The sequence below is a fragment of the Centruroides sculpturatus genome, unplaced genomic scaffold (assembly GCF_000671375.1).
Source record: "Centruroides sculpturatus isolate CEXI.00-Female unplaced genomic scaffold, Cexi_2.0 scaffold15, whole genome shotgun sequence".
Classification (NCBI taxonomy): Eukaryota; Metazoa; Arthropoda; class Arachnida; order Scorpiones; family Buthidae; genus Centruroides; species Centruroides sculpturatus.
Genome location: NW_019384585.1, coordinates 1536580 through 1562868, shown reverse-complemented (window position 1 = coordinate 1562868; position 26289 = coordinate 1536580). Strand labels below are relative to the sequence as shown.

The following is a 26289-nucleotide window of genomic DNA, read 5'->3' as shown; positions in this document are numbered from 1 at the left end:
AAAATTAGTTTGTAATTTTCAGTTTGATAAATTATTGTTAGGAAAATAATTATTAAAAATTGAAAATTTTCATTTTTCTAAGGTCAAATTTATTACAAATTTAATTAATTTGTAAATATAACAAACAAGTGCAATTTTATTTTATTTTAATCCAAATGATTTTAATATTAAATAGTTAATTGAGATGTTCTATTTTTATCTTAAATTTCTACACTTATTTAAGATATAAATAATGAATCTATAATTCTTGTAAAAGTATTTAATGTCCTAATTATCAGTTTAAAATTTCTTGATAAATTTGTAAATTTTATTAATAAGAATAAAATTTTTTGAAAATTATTTTATATATTAAATGAAAAATTAATGTATTATTTTTTGGGATTTAGAAAACTAATAAAGTAATAATTTTTTTTTAATAGGAAATCAGTAAGGATTCTTGGTTTTGAGCTTTTGATTCTTATTATATTCTAAATATAATATCAAATAATCTTATCAATCTGATTATATCATGTTGATAACATTATTTTTATAAGTATGTATTATTATTTAATAACTGTTAGCCATTAAATTGTATACAAAATTATCTACAAAAATAGGATAAATGATAAAAGTCCAAAGATGAGGAGCAAATAAGTTCTGTTTAAATTTGTTTTAATGTATGTATTTTGAGCATTCACACATTTTTATTCTATTTTTTAATAATAATAAGATTTCTATATAAATGTCGAGATTGTTTTTCCTTGATATAAACTAATAAATCAGTTTTTGAAGGGTGATTGATATGATAATTGGATAACTAATAAATAATTGGCAAGAAAGAACATGAACCAAGTGGTACTATAGGAATTATAATGTTCTTCTGTCAGATTTTTCTGTCAAATTAAACTGCTTGCAATTTCATGTCATCTCAACAAAGAAATATTGTACAATTATGAATCACTTTGTTTCACAATACAAAGCAAAGAAAAATATTTTAATTTAAATATTATTTGTGTCAAGTTTAGTGTAAAACAGTGTAGTATGACAAGTAACTTAATGTTGATGAATTAATTTATAATTAGTATCTTAAGAATGTTTGAACAGAACTCAAAGGACTTAAAGAAATTAAGAAAGGAAAGAGAAACTGAGTCACAGTTAACATAAGTACAAAAGTCATATGAGAGAAAATGAAAACTATAATATAAGGAGAAATATGCAGATACTTATAAATAATTCTTTATTTATTCTAAGAAAAAATATTAGCCACTTTTAAATTTGAAAAGTAACTTAAATCCAGATTTAAACAATGGAAGAACTAGGTAGAATAGAGAATAAAATGATCTTTCACAGGAGAATGAATAGCAACTTGTTCTATTTTGAAAGGTCTTTCTATGATTAGAGTTATCTTTTTATCATTATTTGTTGTTCTATTAGATGCGTGCATTGGTACAAAGTGACTAGTAAACAATAGAAAACAGATAAATTTTATTGTAAAAAGAAGAGTCTTAAAAAGTAATAATTGAAGAATGTGAGAATAAATAAGGAATTGTATTAAATAATTGAAGTGATAAAAAGTGTTAATCAGTTTAGAGGCTAATTGCCAAAATAGATTTTAAAAACTTCTAGTTTAAATTTAAAGTTAACAAATTTAATTTTAGTAATAAAATAATTGAAAGAATTGAGAATTTTGTTTAACAGTTTAAAATTTGAAAATCTGTTATTTTATATTTTTGGTAGAGTAGTTTTATATATATAAAGAATATAAATCTGTATTTTTAGAAAATGTTGTTTGGTTGTTTTACTCAATTAGTACAAAACCTTTTGAGGATGGACAGTTATGTTGACTGAAACAAATATATTTTGTCTCTTATGATTTAGGGTATGTTTGTTTAAAGGTTGTTAAAAATAAGTTTTTTTTAAAACTAAAAGTTGTAGTAGTATTTATTTCTTTTAATTCAATTAAATAAATAAAAGCAAATTATTCTTAATTTTTTTTTACCTCTATCTCATTTTTGTTTTTCAATTATATATATATATATATATATACACACACACACATGTATATATATATACTGTCTAATTGTATCTTGTTTATTAATAGAACTTATTATACTGGTGTAGTTTCTGATTAACAAAGAGAGGAAATCTTAGTCAAAAGCCAAAACAAAGATCTCCTCTGTTTGCTAATCAGAAGGTACACCAGTATAATAAGTCCTATTAATAAACAAGGTCTAAGTAGACAGAATATATATATCTCTATAGAAATGAAAAATTATTCTTACTATTAATGATACATTTTGTAAGTGAAAAATATTGAAAAGCACAGAGTGATGTGATTAAAAAGGAAAAAAAATTATATTTTATGGCATGTTTTGCTTTTACAGTTTTTATTGATTGACTTGGTAACCTAGTCACCTTCAATAATTATTGAATGAATTCTTACTAATCTCTAGCAGTTATATGGGACTGATAATACCTATTATGTAAACATAATTTATCAACTTGGAATTAATTAATCTGGGTTGATAAATTGAATTAATCCAGTTGATTTTGGGGGCAAATTTTTTGTGATATGATTTTCTCATATATCTGATCTCACTTTTCTGATTTAAAGTTACCTGTAAAATAATTTTTCTATAACTGGTTTCATTACCTACAGCAAGTCAGTTTTGACTAACTTTTTATTCAAATAGTGTGTTTTCTAAGATTGATAATGGCTGATGTGGTCATGATGTATATGGTATATAAATAGGAAAATGATAGACCATCATCTGCATGATTTCATGCAAATGAAAGATTTTCTGCTCAATGCAAAACTTTTCATTTTTCAAGGTTGGTCTAGTTGTCATGCCAACGTTACCAAAATATGTAATACGTGAGCTCTGTATGTCCGTTAATATTTTTTTTTATTTATGTTGTATATTTTCCTTACTTTGAAATAAAACATCAGCATTTTAATATATAATTTCTTTTTGAGGAAGTTTAGTTGTTTGACAGGTATAGATGAGAGCTAAAGATATTTTTGTCTCGTTCTCATTTGTTCTTGTAATTTATATAACTTATACAGTATTTTGTTATATCTACTTTTATAAGTTAGCAGTTTCTTTTTATTGTAATAAAAAAAGATTGATGTTCACTTTAAAAGTTATTTTTAAAATAATATAAATAATTAGAAATAAAAGAGAATCTATTTTCATAAAATCTTAATTACATAATTTAAAATATTAATTTGTTGAATTATTCAAATATTCTAATAGTGTTTTAAGTGGATATAATGAATTTTTAAAAAAGCAAATGAATAAAATCATCATTAATTTAGAAGACCATTTTTTGTTTTTAATTATTGAATAAAGAATTGAATTTTATCATTAAACAAGTATCTTTTAAAATTATTTCTAAACTGAATGTTTTATATTATATTCTTAGAACCATTATGCTTCAGCAAAAAAATTTTATTAAGTTTCATAATTTAATGTATAATTTAAGAGAAAAAATATTTTATAAATAGCCTACATAATTGACTCAATGTTGTTTCTATTAAGGTGTTGGTGCAACAGCTATTGTTCATACTGCTTATTGTAAACCTCGGAGAGAGAAATGTGCTATAAAAAGAATCAATCTGGAAAAATGGAATACAAGTATGGATGAACTACTGGTAAGATGAAAAACAGTTTTTGCCTTTTAAATGTTTTTGGCAATAATACAGATGGAAGAAATTCATCCTCTGTGCAGTAGCACAGAGGATGAATTTCTCTCTTACAATGAATGTTTAGTCATCATTAAGGCTAGGACATCTAGGAACTAAAAACCATGCAAATAGTTATAAAAGTTGTAACTTATATATCGTTTTTATAATTATTTTTACAATATCTAATGTATAGCTATCTTAGCCTTTGTCATCATCCATTTATTAATATGAAATATAATTTTTTATTAAAATCTATTGTTTGAGGTATTTTCTGTTATACACATTGTAAAAACTAAATGTTTTGATGATTATTTAATTATTAAAAATGTTGTTGACACATTAAATATTTTAAAACACATATGATCATACAATGATTTTATTACTTTGTTATCTAACAAAGTAATAAAATAATTATATGATCATATTTGTGAATTAGAAAATAATGTTTTCATATTTTATATAGAGATATTTGTATTATCAACAATTATAACTTTCTCTGAGAAATATTATTTATTAAAAAAAAGAAAAATAAGTTTATTAAAGAGAAATTTAATAAAATAGATGGTAGTTAATCATTGAAACATACAAAATGTTTCATCTCCAAGATTAAAGTAAAATAAAACTGCCTATTTTTGGTAACAATAAAACTGTTTACTTCTATTAACCAAAAAATGTTTTGGTTAAGTAGAAGTAAACAGTTTTATTGTTACCAGAAATAAGCAACTTTATTTTATTTTAATCTTGGATAGTAGCTGATGAAAATACTTTTAAACAGGATTATTTTTAAAGTAGTAAATACAAGACTGTCTTAAATAAATTTACAAACTTCTAGACAAAGTTGATGTAGTAAAAATTGAAGAAACTTCATAACCACATCTTTGTTATAATCTAACTCACACATAGGAATATCATTAAATATGGCATGTTATTATCTGTTTTACTATAACTTATTTAACTATTTACTTTATATAAGAGGACTTAGTTTACAATGAAGAATAAATAAGTTCTAAGAAGTTTCAGAGAATTAAGAATATTTGTAAATTAAAAATTTTTAATTTTCCAATGTTTGTAGATTTTTAAATATAATTGAATAACTATAATAATATACAGACAATGATCTTTTAAATTCATTATTTTGTCTGTATTAGTTAGTGTAATTTTACATTTTTTATACACTGCTACAATTAATGGCTCTATTATCCACAAAAACAACAAATTCCCATTAAAAATTGGCAATATCATGCCCAAAACAAGGCTCAAACCTGCAATCAAACAGATTAGGAGCAATGTATGATTAATTGATTCAATATTTAAATAAATCTTATTTGTTTATTACTATAATGTCTGAATAAATATTTATGAATTTGTAAAAAACAGTTTGACACATTTTATAATATCAATTAAGTTCAAAATAATGTTTGATGACAAAAAAGCAACTGATTTTGTTTTTACAACCATTTGATTAAAAGTAACAGGTACAGCTTTTAAGTGTGTCAAATAGCAGCGTAAATATTTGTAATTCATAAATAATTATTTTGATGTGGAATAAATTAAATTCTAATGCATAAATAAATTTTATATCCTTTTAAAAATTTATCAATTTGTTGATTACATTATAATGTTTTTGGAATTATAAAAAAGTATAGTAAATAGCAGGAAAGTTGAATGATTTTAAATCAATTCTAATTAATTTTTTGTGTTAAAGTAAGAAAAATACTTTTGATTTAACAACAACCAAAATCTACAAAAATTAGTTAATAATTTCTGTTTTATTTGAAAATTTTTATTGAATAAAAATATAAGGAAACTAATAATAATACTAATTGAAAAATGTTAAATATTTTATTTCATCATACTTCTGCTTTATATTAATATAAATTATATTCAAATCATTATTCATGATAAAGACAGCAATTATTTCTAAATATTATAGTGTATATACAGTACATTCTTTTACTACTGCAGTTACATTCATTTTTTTATTATAATACTTGATGTCAATCTGAAATCTTTAGAACAGTTTAGTGTCTGTTATTTTTAAAATATGTAGTATTTCATCGTTATTTTAAAAAATTATTTATTAAATATCAAGAATTAAAAAAAATAGTTTTATTTGTTTGTTTGTTATGAAAGCTCACAGAAAGAATTTTTTAAAGCTTTTAGCTTCTTCAATAGTTTTTCTTAAAATTTTAAAAAGATATGTTTCTCATTATAACTGGAAACTGTGATAGTTTACTTTGTTTACCATCTTTAATGTGTATTGATTATCCATAGTTTATATGGTATGATGTTTGTCTTTATGAATATATATTTATTAAATTCAGAAGTAACAATTAATTTGTGCGTTTTTTAATTGATTGATAATCCTAATTGTTGAATATTTTAATTTTTTTGATGTAGAAAATTTAAATCTACTATATTTTGGCTTAGATTTCTTTAAATTTTGTAATATACTTTGATTTTTTTCTACAATGAACAATAATGCAACTTTCAAGTTGAAATAATGGAATATTTCTTGTTGTTCTTAAGATTTGCAAGTTAAAAAACTGTACTTGTTTCCTTACTTTGCAAATGTAAATTAAAACATTAAAAAAAGCTTCAATTTATTATTTAGTTGCCTGAAATAACAAAATGACAAATTTTTTAAAAATAATAATAATTATACCATATGTTGTGTTGAAAAGTTTTAAGGCTAATTTTATTGCAAGAATACTGTATCACATCCAATTATAATGATATTATTGGTATTACACTTTAACATATGACCAGATTTCATTGGCCTTTGTTCATTCAAAGGTCTTATATTGGAATGTCATTGATCTCCTTTGTAACTACATTCTGAATCCATCATGGCTTGGAATTTCCATCTTTTAAGGCAAACTTTAGTTTCAGAACAAGAGAATAGTCAGCATGAGTGAAATCTGAAGAGTAGGATGGATGAACAAAGTGACACTTCTCCAAAATTGCTTTGCAATTACAGAGTTATGGAATACAATGGGTGATCAGTTAACAAACACTTTCATGAAAGATTTTTATGTTCGGACATAAAACACCTCACAGAACAAACAGAAGAAGAAGCGACCTAAAATAATGAATACCGATTGGTCTTTACTTGTCTTCAGGCAACAATTCAAAACTTTTCAGAGCGTGGGAGATGTTGACATTGACACTCAACCCAGTATATACTGATTGGATAGTATTCCTTCAAACTTTGAAACTCTCCCTTGTAATTCCAGCCTTTCATTTTTCTGACAGAAACAATTCTTTTGTAATATTCTTCTGTAATATTTTTCTGACAGAAACAATTCTTTTTCTGACAGAAACAATTCTTTTGTAATAATGAGTGCCTGCCTGACAGTCTTGTGACTGTCAGGCAGGCACTCATTAAGTTTTGCATCTGTTTTTATTTTCAAAAGGCAAGAGTATAATATCATAGGTGAGCAGAAGATGTCTGATATTGCTGGGCAGTATGGCTTGAACAGGTTTACAGTAGGCTGTAGTTCAATCTTATCTAAGAAAGATACAGTATAATCGAAAAGACTCAAGCAGCTAAAGGAGTAACAAAAATCACATCTGAGAAATAAAGAACATTGAAGAGCTCATAATGGAACCTGAAATGGATCTGATGACAGAAAATCACCAAGAACTCTTGAATGGAGAACACCAAGAAACTCGGTGAGATATGCTTTCTTCTGAAAAAAAGGATTAATGCCTATAATTTGATAATGGACAGCACGCTAATCGTTTATTACAAAAACTTTTAACATATAAGCGTTAAATTAGACACCTATGTCACTAAAGACGAAAGTGTATATCGTCGAAAGCGCTCGTCAATTTAGTGACATAGGTGTCTAATTTAACGCTTATATGTTAAAAGTTTTTGTAAGGATTAATGCCTATATCTGCTATTAAACATCTTTTGAAGAACTGGGAGGATGTCAGAACAATGGTTTTAGAATAGCATCCAAACCAGATTGAGGTTAATAAGCTTGGGGATCTCTACAATTACAATGACATTAATTACTTCTGAAAAATCCTGAAGAGAGAAAGGCGATTAACATTAGACAAATTCTTTAACTCCTACAAACAGAAAAAACATAACTAATAAAAATGCAAGACTGTGTATATATGTAATTTTATTATTACATATAAATAAACATAGTAAGAAAGTATGTATATTTTATATTTTGAGGTCTCCAGAATGAATTAATCAAATTTCCATAAAAATCTATGATAAATTGATAATCGGTTAATGAACAATTCGGAGAGCAAACAAAGTCTTGGAACGAATTATGTTCATTAACCGATCACTCACTGTAATGTCAATTAGCATACAAAATCTTCACTCAGAAAACAAGTCAAAACTTTAGAGATATTGAACAATGATTTTTAAACTCTGGTCAAATGTCAGTCAGAAGGTCATACTAAATAGTTTGTGTTGTCACATGGGTAGATATTATGCGCAGGATTGGTGCAATAAAATCATTTTTAAAACTTTTCAGACAGATCTTGCACTATTGTGTATAGGCCATCAATTCAATTATTTAATGAATCTTCTCCATAAAATTTCACATGGTAGTTTTCAGAATTGAAAAACAAAAGCTAGGAAAGTTTGTGACATTTTATTAGATAAACCATTTTGTGTGAATTTTAAATTTTATTCTTACTATTTTGAATCTCTCTTTTAAATCTTGAATTATTTTAAATGGACATATATTAATTGAGTTATTTATTTTTAGTATTGTAGTTTTCAATTTATTGTAACATACAAATAAAANGAAATCAGTAAGGATTCTTGGTTTTGAGCTTTTGATTCTTATTATATTCTAAATATAATATCAAATAATCTTATCAATCTGATTATATCATGTTGATAACATTATTTTTATAAGTATGTATTATTATTTAATAACTGTTAGCCATTAAATTGTATACAAAATTATCTACAAAAATAGGATAAATGATAAAAGTCCAAAGATGAGGAGCAAATAAGTTCTGTTTAAATTTGTTTTAATGTATGTATTTTGAGCATTCACACATTTTTATTCTATTTTTTAATAATAATAAGATTTCTATATAAATGTCGAGATTGTTTTTCCTTGATATAAACTAATAAATCAGTTTTTGAAGGGTGATTGATATGATAATTGGATAACTAATAAATAATTGGCAAGAAAGAACATGAACCAAGTGGTACTATAGGAATTATAATGTTCTTCTGTCAGATTTTTCTGTCAAATTAAACTGCTTGCAATTTCATGTCATCTCAACAAAGAAATATTGTACAATTATGAATCACTTTGTTTCACAATACAAAGCAAAGAAAAATATTTTAATTTAAATATTATTTGTGTCAAGTTTAGTGTAAAACAGTGTAGTATGACAAGTAACTTAATGTTGATGAATTAATTTATAATTAGTATCTTAAGAATGTTTGAACAGAACTCAAAGGACTTAAAGAAATTAAGAAAGGAAAGAGAAACTGAGTCACAGTTAACATAAGTACAAAAGTCATATGAGAGAAAATGAAAACTATAATATAAGGAGAAATATGCAGATACTTATAAATAATTCTTTATTTATTCTAAGAAAAAATATTAGCCACTTTTAAATTTGAAAAGTAACTTAAATCCAGATTTAAACAATGGAAGAACTAGGTAGAATAGAGAATAAAATGATCTTTCACAGGAGAATGAATAGCAACTTGTTCTATTTTGAAAGGTCTTTCTATGATTAGAGTTATCTTTTTATCATTATTTGTTGTTCTATTAGATGCGTGCATTGGTACAAAGTGACTAGTAAACAATAGAAAACAGATAAATTTTATTGTAAAAAGAAGAGTCTTAAAAAGTAATAATTGAAGAATGTGAGAATAAATAAGGAATTGTATTAAATAATTGAAGTGATAAAAAGTGTTAATCAGTTTAGAGGCTAATTGCCAAAATAGATTTTAAAAACTTCTAGTTTAAATTTAAAGTTAACAAATTTAATTTTAGTAATAAAATAATTGAAAGAATTGAGAATTTTGTTTAACAGTTTAAAATTTGAAAATCTGTTATTTTATATTTTTGGTAGAGTAGTTTTATATATATAAAGAATATAAATCTGTATTTTTAGAAAATGTTGTTTGGTTGTTTTACTCAATTAGTACAAAACCTTTTGAGGATGGACAGTTATGTTGACTGAAACAAATATATTTTGTCTCTTATGATTTAGGGTATGTTTGTTTAAAGGTTGTTAAAAATAAGTTTTTTTTAAAACTAAAAGTTGTAGTAGTATTTATTTCTTTTAATTCAATTAAATAAATAAAAGCAAATTATTCTTAATTTTTTTTTACCTCTATCTCATTTTTGTTTTTCAATTATATATATATATATATATATACACACACACACATGTATATATATATACTGTCTAATTGTATCTTGTTTATTAATAGAACTTATTATACTGGTGTAGTTTCTGATTAACAAAGAGAGGAAATCTTAGTCAAAAGCCAAAACAAAGATCTCCTCTGTTTGCTAATCAGAAGGTACACCAGTATAATAAGTCCTATTAATAAACAAGGTCTAAGTAGACAGAATATATATATCTCTATAGAAATGAAAAATTATTCTTACTATTAATGATACATTTTGTAAGTGAAAAATATTGAAAAGCACAGAGTGATGTGATTAAAAAGGAAAAAAAATTATATTTTATGGCATGTTTTGCTTTTACAGTTTTTATTGATTGACTTGGTAACCTAGTCACCTTCAATAATTATTGAATGAATTCTTACTAATCTCTAGCAGTTATATGGGACTGATAATACCTATTATGTAAACATAATTTATCAACTTGGAATTAATTAATCTGGGTTGATAAATTGAATTAATCCAGTTGATTTTGGGGGCAAATTTTTTGTGATATGATTTTCTCATATATCTGATCTCACTTTTCTGATTTAAAGTTACCTGTAAAATAATTTTTCTATAACTGGTTTCATTACCTACAGCAAGTCAGTTTTGACTAACTTTTTATTCAAATAGTGTGTTTTCTAAGATTGATAATGGCTGATGTGGTCATGATGTATATGGTATATAAATAGGAAAATGATAGACCATCATCTGCATGATTTCATGCAAATGAAAGATTTTCTGCTCAATGCAAAACTTTTCATTTTTCAAGGTTGGTCTAGTTGTCATGCCAACGTTACCAAAATATGTAATACGTGAGCTCTGTATGTCCGTTAATATTTTTTTTTATTTATGTTGTATATTTTCCTTACTTTGAAATAAAACATCAGCATTTTAATATATAATTTCTTTTTGAGGAAGTTTAGTTGTTTGACAGGTATAGATGAGAGCTAAAGATATTTTTGTCTCGTTCTCATTTGTTCTTGTAATTTATATAACTTATACAGTATTTTGTTATATCTACTTTTATAAGTTAGCAGTTTCTTTTTATTGTAATAAAAAAAGATTGATGTTCACTTTAAAAGTTATTTTTAAAATAATATAAATAATTAGAAATAAAAGAGAATCTATTTTCATAAAATCTTAATTACATAATTTAAAATATTAATTTGTTGAATTATTCAAATATTCTAATAGTGTTTTAAGTGGATATAATGAATTTTTAAAAAAGCAAATGAATAAAATCATCATTAATTTAGAAGACCATTTTTTGTTTTTAATTATTGAATAAAGAATTGAATTTTATCATTAAACAAGTATCTTTTAAAATTATTTCTAAACTGAATGTTTTATATTATATTCTTAGAACCATTATGCTTCAGCAAAAAAATTTTATTAAGTTTCATAATTTAATGTATAATTTAAGAGAAAAAATATTTTATAAATAGCCTACATAATTGACTCAATGTTGTTTCTATTAAGGTGTTGGTGCAACAGCTATTGTTCATACTGCTTATTGTAAACCTCGGAGAGAGAAATGTGCTATAAAAAGAATCAATCTGGAAAAATGGAATACAAGTATGGATGAACTACTGGTAAGATGAAAAACAGTTTTTGCCTTTTAAATGTTTTTGGCAATAATACAGATGGAAGAAATTCATCCTCTGTGCAGTAGCACAGAGGATGAATTTCTCTCTTACAATGAATGTTTAGTCATCATTAAGGCTAGGACATCTAGGAACTAAAAACCATGCAAATAGTTATAAAAGTTGTAACTTATATATCGTTTTTATAATTATTTTTACAATATCTAATGTATAGCTATCTTAGCCTTTGTCATCATCCATTTATTAATATGAAATATAATTTTTTATTAAAATCTATTGTTTGAGGTATTTTCTGTTATACACATTGTAAAAACTAAATGTTTTGATGATTATTTAATTATTAAAAATGTTGTTGACACATTAAATATTTTAAAACACATATGATCATACAATGATTTTATTACTTTGTTATCTAACAAAGTAATAAAATAATTATATGATCATATTTGTGAATTAGAAAATAATGTTTTCATATTTTATATAGAGATATTTGTATTATCAACAATTATAACTTTCTCTGAGAAATATTATTTATTAAAAAAAAGAAAAATAAGTTTATTAAAGAGAAATTTAATAAAATAGATGGTAGTTAATCATTGAAACATACAAAATGTTTCATCTCCAAGATTAAAGTAAAATAAAACTGCCTATTTTTGGTAACAATAAAACTGTTTACTTCTATTAACCAAAAAATGTTTTGGTTAAGTAGAAGTAAACAGTTTTATTGTTACCAGAAATAAGCAACTTTATTTTATTTTAATCTTGGATAGTAGCTGATGAAAATACTTTTAAACAGGATTATTTTTAAAGTAGTAAATACAAGACTGTCTTAAATAAATTTACAAACTTCTAGACAAAGTTGATGTAGTAAAAATTGAAGAAACTTCATAACCACATCTTTGTTATAATCTAACTCACACATAGGAATATCATTAAATATGGCATGTTATTATCTGTTTTACTATAACTTATTTAACTATTTACTTTATATAAGAGGACTTAGTTTACAATGAAGAATAAATAAGTTCTAAGAAGTTTCAGAGAATTAAGAATATTTGTAAATTAAAAATTTTTAATTTTCCAATGTTTGTAGATTTTTAAATATAATTGAATAACTATAATAATATACAGACAATGATCTTTTAAATTCATTATTTTGTCTGTATTAGTTAGTGTAATTTTACATTTTTTATACACTGCTACAATTAATGGCTCTATTATCCACAAAAACAACAAATTCCCATTAAAAATTGGCAATATCATGCCCAAAACAAGGCTCAAACCTGCAATCAAACAGATTAGGAGCAATGTATGATTAATTGATTCAATATTTAAATAAATCTTATTTGTTTATTACTATAATGTCTGAATAAATATTTATGAATTTGTAAAAAACAGTTTGACACATTTTATAATATCAATTAAGTTCAAAATAATGTTTGATGACAAAAAAGCAACTGATTTTGTTTTTACAACCATTTGATTAAAAGTAACAGGTACAGCTTTTAAGTGTGTCAAATAGCAGCGTAAATATTTGTAATTCATAAATAATTATTTTGATGTGGAATAAATTAAATTCTAATGCATAAATAAATTTTATATCCTTTTAAAAATTTATCAATTTGTTGATTACATTATAATGTTTTTGGAATTATAAAAAAGTATAGTAAATAGCAGGAAAGTTGAATGATTTTAAATCAATTCTAATTAATTTTTTGTGTTAAAGTAAGAAAAATACTTTTGATTTAACAACAACCAAAATCTACAAAAATTAGTTAATAATTTCTGTTTTATTTGAAAATTTTTATTGAATAAAAATATAAGGAAACTAATAATAATACTAATTGAAAAATGTTAAATATTTTATTTCATCATACTTCTGCTTTATATTAATATAAATTATATTCAAATCATTATTCATGATAAAGACAGCAATTATTTCTAAATATTATAGTGTATATACAGTACATTCTTTTACTACTGCAGTTACATTCATTTTTTTATTATAATACTTGATGTCAATCTGAAATCTTTAGAACAGTTTAGTGTCTGTTATTTTTAAAATATGTAGTATTTCATCGTTATTTTAAAAAATTATTTATTAAATATCAAGAATTAAAAAAAATAGTTTTATTTGTTTGTTTGTTATGAAAGCTCACAGAAAGAATTTTTTAAAGCTTTTAGCTTCTTCAATAGTTTTTCTTAAAATTTTAAAAAGATATGTTTCTCATTATAACTGGAAACTGTGATAGTTTACTTTGTTTACCATCTTTAATGTGTATTGATTATCCATAGTTTATATGGTATGATGTTTGTCTTTATGAATATATATTTATTAAATTCAGAAGTAACAATTAATTTGTGCGTTTTTTAATTGATTGATAATCCTAATTGTTGAATATTTTAATTTTTTTGATGTAGAAAATTTAAATCTACTATATTTTGGCTTAGATTTCTTTAAATTTTGTAATATACTTTGATTTTTTTCTACAATGAACAATAATGCAACTTTCAAGTTGAAATAATGGAATATTTCTTGTTGTTCTTAAGATTTGCAAGTTAAAAAACTGTACTTGTTTCCTTACTTTGCAAATGTAAATTAAAACATTAAAAAAAGCTTCAATTTATTATTTAGTTGCCTGAAATAACAAAATGACAAATTTTTTAAAAATAATAATAATTATACCATATGTTGTGTTGAAAAGTTTTAAGGCTAATTTTATTGCAAGAATACTGTATCACATCCAATTATAATGATATTATTGGTATTACACTTTAACATATGACCAGATTTCATTGGCCTTTGTTCATTCAAAGGTCTTATATTGGAATGTCATTGATCTCCTTTGTAACTACATTCTGAATCCATCATGGCTTGGAATTTCCATCTTTTAAGGCAAACTTTAGTTTCAGAACAAGAGAATAGTCAGCATGAGTGAAATCTGAAGAGTAGGATGGATGAACAAAGTGACACTTCTCCAAAATTGCTTTGCAATTACAGAGTTATGGAATACAATGGGTGATCAGTTAACAAACACTTTCATGAAAGATTTTTATGTTCGGACATAAAACACCTCACAGAACAAACAGAAGAAGAAGCGACCTAAAATAATGAATACCGATTGGTCTTTACTTGTCTTCAGGCAACAATTCAAAACTTTTCAGAGCGTGGGAGATGTTGACATTGACACTCAACCCAGTATATACTGATTGGATAGTATTCCTTCAAACTTTGAAACTCTCCCTTGTAATTCCAGCCTTTCATTTTTCTGACAGAAACAATTCTTTTGTAATATTCTTCTGTAATATTTTTCTGACAGAAACAATTCTTTTTCTGACAGAAACAATTCTTTTGTAATAATGAGTGCCTGCCTGACAGTCTTGTGACTGTCAGGCAGGCACTCATTAAGTTTTGCATCTGTTTTTATTTTCAAAAGGCAAGAGTATAATATCATAGGTGAGCAGAAGATGTCTGATATTGCTGGGCAGTATGGCTTGAACAGGTTTACAGTAGGCTGTAGTTCAATCTTATCTAAGAAAGATACAGTATAATCGAAAAGACTCAAGCAGCTAAAGGAGTAACAAAAATCACATCTGAGAAATAAAGAACATTGAAGAGCTCATAATGGAACCTGAAATGGATCTGATGACAGAAAATCACCAAGAACTCTTGAATGGAGAACACCAAGAAACTCGGTGAGATATGCTTTCTTCTGAAAAAAAGGATTAATGCCTATAATTTGATAATGGACAGCACGCTAATCGTTTATTACAAAAACTTTTAACATATAAGCGTTAAATTAGACACCTATGTCACTAAAGACGAAAGTGTATATCGTCGAAAGCGCTCGTCAATTTAGTGACATAGGTGTCTAATTTAACGCTTATATGTTAAAAGTTTTTGTAAGGATTAATGCCTATATCTGCTATTAAACATCTTTTGAAGAACTGGGAGGATGTCAGAACAATGGTNGTTGATGTTAAGCCTAATGTAAACTTTTTAAAATAATAATCATGGCTATTGTATCGTTAAAAATTATTTCTTTATTTTGTACAAACAAAATAAATATTTTGAAAAATATAAAAACAAAAAAAATTATACTTTAGAAGTTAATCTAGTATCAAAAATGTTTGATTCAGCATGACACACAGTCCTAAGAAAAACACCACACAAAAGTGCCAGTGGTGCCAGCTAAACAACACACATCAACAAAGAAAATATTGGAGTAGCCCAAGATATAGCCAAAGATTGCAGCCCTACAGCACTAGCAAAAATTTAAATTTGCTGACTGGAATTCTTTCGGATAAACGACGCTCTACTGTATTGTTAATTTTTATATACAGTATATATAAAATGATTTTTCTGTACTGTTTCCATTTCTCACTGTCATCATACAATCTTATATTTAGATTTCTTGCTTCATCTCCATCATAATTGCAGCTATATTTAGATCTATCACATTGCTTTTTTTTTATTCAAGGGTTCCATTTTAGGATTTTTTTTGGCCATCTCTCATACATCATTTGACTTGCACATCCAAACAGTAGTTTGGGCATGCAAGTTGTCATCAGTAATTTTTAATCATAAAAATTTTATTCCAATTTTAATTAATTAATTTTTTTTAATTCTCCAAAATGTATTTATAATATTTAATAAAACAATTATATACTTAAATTTTATTTTATATTTGCTTTCTTAAATGGTCATATGCAATGTCTGTTTAGTGATCAGTTAGTCAGTTTATTTAAAATATTTGTTATATAAAAGTTTGTTACAGAGTTTCAATGTTAAACTTTAACTGGAAGAGCTTTTCTACTGGTTGCAGATGCCTTTTTTTAATTTATGTCAATTTTACATTTATTGAAAATTGATTAATATTAATCAATTTTCAATAAATGTAAACAGGGCTGAATTTAAACTTGTTGTGGCTCAAGCTGTAACAATCACAATGCCTTTCATTAAACAATAATAAATTTAAAAGCATAGGCCCTAAGCTATAGATTTCTGGTATGAGGCCTTAACTATAGCTCATTTACATTATACAAAAATTCAGCTTTGAGTTTAAAGAAAACAATATATTAGTTTTAACTATTTAACTAAATAGTTTCTGAAAATGAGCTTGTCACTAGATATTATATTCTGTACAATTATCTTTTTGTGTATTAATAAATAAAATTTAAAATTAATTATTTGAATCTAAAGATGGGCAAAAGAAATTGTAATGACAGAAATAAGAGTATTACAGATTTTTATCAAATTTATATATTTAAGTTAGTAATTTCTATTACAGAAAGAAATTCAAGCAATGAGTGCATGTAGTCATGAAAATGTAGTCAGCTATTTTACTTCTTTCGTGGTAAAGGAGGAATTGTGGTTAGTAATAAGACTTTTAGCTGGTGGTGAGTTATTTATTTATTTTAGATACTTTTAAATGTTGATTAAATTTGTTGATATTATTATGATTTGAATAGATTTAGTTTTTTCAATGTTTTATTTTAAGAATGACATATTCTTTTTTCCAAAAGCTGCTAAAACAATATAAAGTTTATTATTAATTTTTTCATGTAATTTTCATTCTAGCATGAAATTTTTATATTTGTTTCCATATTACAAACATGTTTAAAGTAAAAAAAATTTTAAGAAATTATTCTTACCAAAACATTTAACAAAATATTCTTCTGTATTAAATTTCAAATCACTTACTGGACAAAATAACCTTTATTTTACAGAAATTATTATTAATAAATAGAAATAAAATTATATATTTAATAAATTTGAATAAATCTAAGACAATAAGAAAACTACACGAGACAATAAACAATTGCAAATAAAAAATTCAAGATTAGTTGACAATTTGAAGTTAAAATTATTCATAAAATATTTATGTAACAATTCAATTTTGAAGCACTAAGTAACAATTCTTTTATCAATTTTTTGGACTATATAATCAACGGTTTATTTATTTAATAATGATGATGTATACCACTAAATTAATTAATTAATTAATTAATCTATTTATTTATTTAATGATGATTATATTAATTAGTTTCTAGTTTTATGCTTTAAAAATTAATTATTTTGCATTAGGTAATCTGCATATAATTTCACAAGTTAATATAATTTAAAAGCATTTTATATTTAATTTTTAAAATTTAGATGAGAGTCATATATATTATTACACTACATTGTAGTGAAATAGCTTTATTTCAGTACAATGTATAAACTTTAAAATATATCACATTGATCAAATTTTTTTTATTTTTAAATTAAATTATTCTAATTTTGTAAATTTTAGGAATATAGCAGTACAGCATTTACCATTATTTTGTATTTGGTTTTTTTTTTTTTCCTAAAATAATTACTTGTAACTGCTCAGTAGTAATTATATATATAGTGAACATAATTTTTGAGACAATTCAATGTTATATATATATATATAAAAGAAATTATGCTTTATTAACTGTGCAATATTAATCTTCTAAAAGTGTGTTAAGAAGTAAATATTAAATTTCTAGGCACAAAAATTCTTAGAAATAATAGTAAAAATCTGTTACTTGCAGCTTTACTGGTGCTTTAAAATATAATGATTTATACCTGAATATTTTTGAAACTTTGCATTCATTTTCAAGAGTGTTGAATTCAAACTTTCTCAGAAATAGTAATAAAGTTCAAGATAAAATACTGGCAACATTAAAATAGATCTAAACTAGAGTATTGTTTTGTCTGTTTAAGTTATAAATTTAGGTAGCATTAAAAAATTTAAAAACCTTTCTAAAATATGTCAATTCACTGTATTATTTAATAAAATTTAATCAAGATTGAACCAATATCTTCCCAAGATTTAATATTTTATATATTATATTATTAAAAATGATACATTTTAAAATATAATTTTTATGAATAAATTATTTATTTCCTTTCTTTCGTTTTACAATTTTATCCTAATTTATTTAGAATGATTACAGGTCTTTAAAAGGACAAAAAAAATTCTTAATAATAAACAATAATATAACTAAATTATTATACAGTGGAACCTCTGTATACAACCTTAATCCATTCCTGGTGTTTGGACTTATACCGAATAGGACGTATACCAAACCAACCTTTCCCATAATAAGTAATGTAAAAATGATTAATCTGTTTTCATGTAAAAAAAAATGGCTGGCTTTAAACACCTCGCTTTCCTGGCTAGTTCCTGCTTGATTTTTCATGAGATCAGCATGTATCTTTTTAGCTTTCTTGCAAATAATTACTTCCAATACGTTGTTGCCAGCACACTGTTTTTCAGTTATCCAAAGCAAAAACAATTTCTCAACATGATCTAATGTCTTCGATCTCTGTTTAGTAATTGATTTAACCCCTTTTGCAACGTTAGTAGATTTAATAATGTCTTTATTTTTCACAATTGTCGATATCATTGTTCTCGGAATATGGTATGCAACAGTTAAATCTCGAACACGCATGCCACCTTCATATTTCTCAACAATCTCTTTTTTCAGTTCCATTGTGATTTTACTCATTTTTTTTTTATTTTTCTGTTGCCTTTTTGCAATTCATGATTAATAAAAATAATAACGTTTTACTTACAAATTAAAATTAAAAGAAATTTAACAAAGTTATAAACTATGGCACCACGAACGTCTAGTGTGGTCTAATACACCGATAGTGCTACTTGTTCATAGATGGCACATATAATTGAATTAAGTCATATACCAAATAAAAGTTGTATACTGAGCAAAATTTGTTTCGTCCAAACAGGATGTATTCTAAAGCAGACGTATACCAAGGTACCACTGTATTTGTAAAATTGAATAAAATATAAGTATTATATAGCGAAATTGATAAAATTTTAAAATTGGAAACAAATTTCTAGGTTCATTATTAGATATTATAAAACATAAAATAAAAACAGAAGATTGTAGGCATGGTGTTTTTGATGAAGCTACTATTGCCACTGTTTTGAAAGAAGTCTTAAAAGGCTTAGAATATTTTCATAACAATGGTCAAATACATAGGTAAGATAAATTAACAAATTGTATTGACTGTTACATAATATATGTACTTATATTTATTTATTTATTAATATAAACTAATTTATATAATTTGTTCCTTACAGAGATATTAAAGCAGGCAACATCTTATTAGGAGAAGATGGAACTGTCCAAATAGCAGGTAAATTTTATAAATTAAAAGTTGTTATTTTAAAATATTTTTTTATATTCATTAATGATACATTTATTAAAATTAAATTTTGCATTTTCTATGATAAATTATTAGTTTTAACAAGCAGATTTTATTGGTATTAGTGTTGGATGAAAATATTGCATGTTATGTATAAATTCTTAAATGTTACAAAATTAGAATTGTACCTCTACAATTAAGTAAACAGTGGCTAATATTTTATATCATATGAGAGATGTAATTAATGATCTGGTCTTATTAAACTTACTTTTTATTTTTGAATAATAATTAAGTTTTATTTTATCTTTTTAACACATGAAGTGTCATGTATCATGTGCATTTCTGCAACACACACTAGACATTGAAATCTGTGCTGTGTTACTTTGGACAACAGGCTAGCCATATAAACATAATGGAAATAGTTAGAGCATGGCCTGTGGGAATGGAAATTTCATTTGACCCAGTAAATTTTTTATGATAGAAGGCTAATAGAAATTTAATCCTTTTCCCTATAAAATATGAGAAATATGCAAAGTTTGTTTTTTTATCTAATGTTTTTTTGCACAATGAACATGAATAAGCATAATAACATGATATCAAACACAAAACAAATATTTGAAAAATAATCTTTATTTTTCATTAGTGAATATAAACGGTAAATGTATTATTTTAGTGATTATCCTGTTTTTTTTTATTTTTAGATTTGTATTGGTTCATTTATTCAAGCTACAATTTATGCATTTATGTGATAGATAGAACTTTTGTTGAATTTAGAATCTGATGAGCATAAAATATGGCATAACATGATCAGAAAAAAATAATTTGTGCCACATGTTGCAATTCTGCAACAATCTAAAAACTGAGAAAAAAATGTTTTTCAACCATGAAGACAAAATTATATTAAATGTCTATAATTTTTATGCTATTTTGTCCATAAAATAAGTGTGGCCCAGTGTGATATTTTATGCCTCTCTATTGTGGTGCATAATATGTTAAAACATGTATTTTTCTTCATATTGAATTTCCTGTATTGTTTAAATTTTATTGCATGTGCTTATATTCTTTTCATATCCTCATTTCTTTCAAATTTTTATTCTCTAATTAATATATACTATCTGTAACTTTTAAGATAATTTGATATTTTTTTATATTAGATTTTGGTGTTAGCTCATGGTTGGCAACAGGAGGTGATCTTTCTCGTCAAAAATCGAGGCATACCTTTGTTGGTACACCTTGCTGGATGGCTCCAGAAGTTATGGAACAGGTAACTTTAAACTGCTTTGTACTTGTATCAAAATTTCTTGTACATTGATATATTTACTTCCTTTCTAATTTTATTTTAATCATGAGAACAATGTTTCATTTAGAAAGTCTGATAAAAATAATTTTTTATAAGTAAATAGTTTTAATATCACAGTCAAAAAATCATATTTTATTTTAAAAATTTTTATATTTTTAACTATTATAATACAGAAAAAAGCTTAATTTTGAGGGTAGGGATGAGTTTTATAAAAAATTGTAAATGCTAATAACAAGTAAAATTGTAATTAAGTCTGGCATTACTGGTAATACACATGATGTCTTTTATCTCTCCACCCCTCAACCTTTAATCACCAAAACTTAGCATCAATTTCCTAATAAATAAAGCTCCCTAAAAAATTTCAGAAATTTTCAACAAAAAGCACAGGAGTTATTAAGCTTCGAAGAGGATGAACAAAATTCTCCCACACACATACAACATCCATACATACAGAAAAATCCCTCAAATTTTTTTGCATTTCTTGACATTTCAAGGTGTCCTAATCCAAAAATGTGAAAATCTGGTGTGGGTCATTTTTTGCTGGATTGCCATACTTTCCTTCTGTTATAACAGCAGGGAAAGTAAAAGTTATTTATTTCTGATGAAATATATAATTAAAAAATGTTGATAGTATTATAATAGCATAATTTATGAACATTAGAACAACAAAGACATTAAATAAATTGTTGGATTGTTTTATATCAAATTGCCAATTTTGTTAAGTTGATAACTGTACAGAAAATAGAACTTTATCTTGCTTTTGTATTTTCCTCGTTTTAACATGCAATTGGGCTAAAATTTTAAAACTCTGATCTTTAATTTCTTACATACATGAAGAATGCTTTTCAAATTCTTATTTTCAAAGAAAGAGCATTAATAAGATGCTGGAAAATGAACTATAAGATAGATTAATAGTTGACAATTAAAAATTATTAGAAAGTAATTCTTGTCATTGTATGCAAGATCTTGAAAACCAATAATTTATTATTTTGCTGTCATCCTTTTTCTTGTATCTTGAACTACAAGAATAAATAAATGAAACTTGAAAAATAGGTTCCTTGTGAATTCATGGAATGAAACAAGTTGCAGTAATTTTGTTTGTTCATTGACTATGGAAAAAGAAATTAAGTGATCTATTTTTAATTAATTTATAACCAGACATTGAATAATTTATTCAATTCATTCATTGGATTAACAGAAATATTTTACTCAATGGCTTGAATCAAATAAAAAAACTGAAATACAGTATATGGTAAATCAAATCTTCACCCACAAAGTGTTACGATCTTATTTTTGTAATACTTGTTCTTGTTAATTATGAAAATCTTCTTCTTCAATAACAATACAAAATAAACTTGAAATGAGATAAAGTTAGACTTTCTCATTAATCATACTGATCAATCTTACTACATAAAGACCATAGTGTTCTACTAGTCTTGAAAAAACCACAAAATCTCAGAAAGACGTAAAAATCACAAAAAGCAAATATATTGTTAATTGTTTGTAAATTTTTTGCCATTGATTACCAAAAAAATTTTTCTAGATTTTTGAAAGAGAATAATTATTTACAGCTTATCAATAGTTAATGTTAAACATTGGGTTTATGTTTTGTATCCAGTTATTGGTTACAAAATAGATCATTCTTTCATTTGAAAATTAAGTACCTGGATATTCAATATACACAAGTATGTTTTAATACAAATATATTCCATAAAATTTCTGTAGTAATTTTAATGTGTTTGAATAGGGTAATTTGTATTAAACTGCATGAATTGTAAGTCATTAAGATTTATGCAAAATATAATACAAGCTTAATAGTGAAAACGAATATAAAACATTATTTATATAGCAAATTTGATTTTCACTTCTGTTTTGTAAAATGAGAATAATGAAATGAGCAATCAGTCATCTACAAACAAAGAATTAAATGTTATTAAAACAAAATTGTGGCTACTAGTTGATAACGGACGAATTCAACTTACAATGGCCTATCTGAAAGCAATAAACCTATATACAGAGCTCTAGAACATAGATATTATGATCTAAAAGACCTAGCAACAAACCTGGCTAGACCTGGCACTCTTTGGCTTGCCTTGACCCTTATGCCACCAACTCCAACCAACCAACAACAAGATTGTGGCCAATAAGAGCAAATTGTTTTGATGTTTACTTTACATATTTATTTATTGAAAAGAGAATTTCAAAAAGAATTAAAAGAAATTAATGAATTGAAAGAATATTTGTAGAGCAAGACAAACATGGCAGCTTTCTTATCAACATAATTTTTATACTCTGCTTTCTGTTTTTTGTGAGTGATTTGCTCTATATAAGAACTAAGCTTAAAGATTTGCAAACCCTAAATATGCACATTTTGGGATTGCAGTCTCCACTTAAATTATGTGAATGCATTATGTGTAATTTTAAAAACTGTTATATTTATCAAAATTACTCATGTATTTAAACAAAAAAGCACATCTATATGAAGAAAATAAATTGTGTGTTAATTTTCAAATGGTGTAAAGTGAAAAGACAAAGATTTGATTGTTGAGATAATTTTTTTTAATATACTTAACAGTCATACAGTTAGCACTCTTAAGTGAAATATTGTTCATATACTTATAAAAATTACAAATTTAATCCCATTTTTGTTGAAAGGCTTTAAAAATCTTTCATTTTTTACTTGCTGATTTCATCCCATTTCTATTTGTTACTGAAATGATTTTGATAGCTACATTTGAAAGTACTGATGACAGCAAATGTAAGTTATCTTCACACACTAAAACATAGCCTCCAATATTTTTGTACTTGCAAATTATTCTCCTTATAACATTTATATCATACTATAAAAGTTAGGAATATAACTGAGTACTATATACAACAGGTATACCTTATTTTTATATCCAATCTAAACCTGACAATAAGAAATTTTTCTTACTCATTGTCATTGGCCCATTCCTACACATACAGATCTACACTAATGAAAATGAGCTCTTTAGAAAAATCAGTTGTAGGGTTGGTAGTTTTACAAGTGCAGTTCTTGTTGGAGTCAAAAATCAATTAAATTGGAATTATGCTTTGAATGAATTTGTATATTTTACTTTTTATTTATAACTTGATTCCTTAAATAAATAGAATTATGCATAATATAAATGTGTTTCATACACAATTGATTTTGTAGGAGAAATAAAAAAAAAAAAAATTAAACATATAAATTTAATTTATGCAAATAATAATTTTAACTTTTGTTTGTTTGATATTGTCTGGATAGTGATATTGTTAAGTTCGATATTGATTATTATTTGGAAGCAATTTTTTTTTTTTGTGTATTTCTGCCAAGAGCATAATAACAATAAAAAGTTTTTTCATTAAGTTTTGTGTCCTTTCCCATCCATGCATCATGCTTCTTGTAGTTGATTATTGCATGTACAGCAGAGCACATACAGGTTAAGCATGCAATCTATTGATTCACTTTTAGAAATTTTAAATAAATCATTTAAAACTTTATTCTATTATATCTTTTTATAATTTTTACATTTTATATGATTATATTATTCTAAAATTTAAGATATAAAATGTTATTATTAGTATTGATAATATGATGGCATTTAAATGTGTTATGTAATTTAACAAATTGAAATAAACAAAGTTTTTATGATAAATGATTTAAAAATAGTAAATTTTAACAGAGTTTTGCAAGAAAATAAAAGAAAATAGTTATTAGATAAACATCCTTTGTTTTTTATTCAATATTCATTTCCAGAGGCTTCTTAATTAATTTCTTAATTTTCAAACTGAAAAATGAGTATAAATCCTGATAAAGAAGTTTATTTATCAGATTTACACAATACTTGAATATTACACAAATTTTAAATCAAAAATGCATAATATTCAAGTATATGTCCATATCTGAATTATCTCAAGTACCTAAAGTATCAAAACATTTGTAATCCAGATGTAAAAGCTTTACTAACAGTTCTGCTCTATTCTATACTGATAACTCATTTCCAATTTTGATCATTTGATGCTGATGGCAAAACTAATTTTAGATTAACAGTATCAGTTTCTTTTTATTGGTATTGTTCACATCTGTTAGAGTTTTCTCGTTATTAACATTTATCATATTTTCATTCTGTTCCTTTGATCGTCCTTTAATGGTAGCCACTATAAGTAAGCCGTTTTATATCTTTTAAACTGTCTAGTAAAAGGTCTAATTTAGAAAAGTATGAAAAGAGATTTTATAATTTAAGGAAACACAATTATTTTCTTTTTTTTTTTTTGCAAATGTTAGTTAAGGTTATGAAAATTGGTGTCAGGTCTTGAAATTTTTTCTTCTTTCGGATATTTTAGTCATGTTTCAGGAAAAGTCTTTAAGAATTGTATTTGTATAAATAAATAAGTAGACACTAATATTTTTCTAATATAGAAATTAAGTAAGTAATGATATACTCTCAAACATAATTGTGAGATTAGCAGTGGGTCACCGGTTAATCCCCAAATGACCACTTACTCTGCACAGGCTGGTAAAACCCAATCTTGGGGTCGTTGAATGGCTAGGAGGGCAAATCGAGTGGGGAGTGCGTCGGTAAGTCGGCAGGTGTCCTTAAATGATAGGAGACAGGTTCAACCAAATAACAAAGCATTTATTATGTAACTCAATAGTAAATACACAAGGCGATAACAATATATAGGTTAAATGCAGTTAAATACAACTAAGAGTAATGTGGCTAACATAAGTTCACTGTACCCAAAAGGGAAGCACTAATAGCTTTAACGGCTAGTCTGAGAGAGAGAGTTCTCAAGCTCTAAAACAATGCAAATACTTCAATGCGGATATAACTATCACGCATTTGATGAATATGTTCCTTAATGGAAAGTTCTGTTGTATGTCCTGTCGATCCAGCATATGGAGACAAAATGCACAGTTACAAGTATACTTCCGAGAGATCATGCTGAGCTTCCAGGGATTCGAGCTTTTATATTATTCGTGTGGGAAAACTGACACGTGATTGACTTTTGTTGACGATGATGGTGCATTCTTCACACCTAAGTGTAAACTTTCCCAGCTAGTTGTTATACAATTGGTGAAATCCGATCTAGTTCAAATTCTTCGGGTTTTTTCTGATGATATTTACAAT

General features: G+C 25.0%; 1 protein-coding gene across 1 annotated transcript in view; it reads left to right on the top strand.

The window, feature by feature from the left end:
- LOC111624554 (serine/threonine-protein kinase OSR1-like) overlaps positions 1–26289 on the top strand; it is a 65343-nt gene that overhangs the window by 21116 nt on the left and 17938 nt on the right. Inside the window, exons 5-8 of the mRNA XM_023367427.1 lie at positions 16964–17072; positions 19547–19688; positions 19790–19845; positions 21009–21118. Of these exons, the coding sequence (XP_023223195.1) occupies positions 16964–17072; positions 19547–19688; positions 19790–19845; positions 21009–21118 (417 nt within the window). The remainder of the gene's footprint in view (positions 1–16963; positions 17073–19546; positions 19689–19789; positions 19846–21008; positions 21119–26289) is intronic.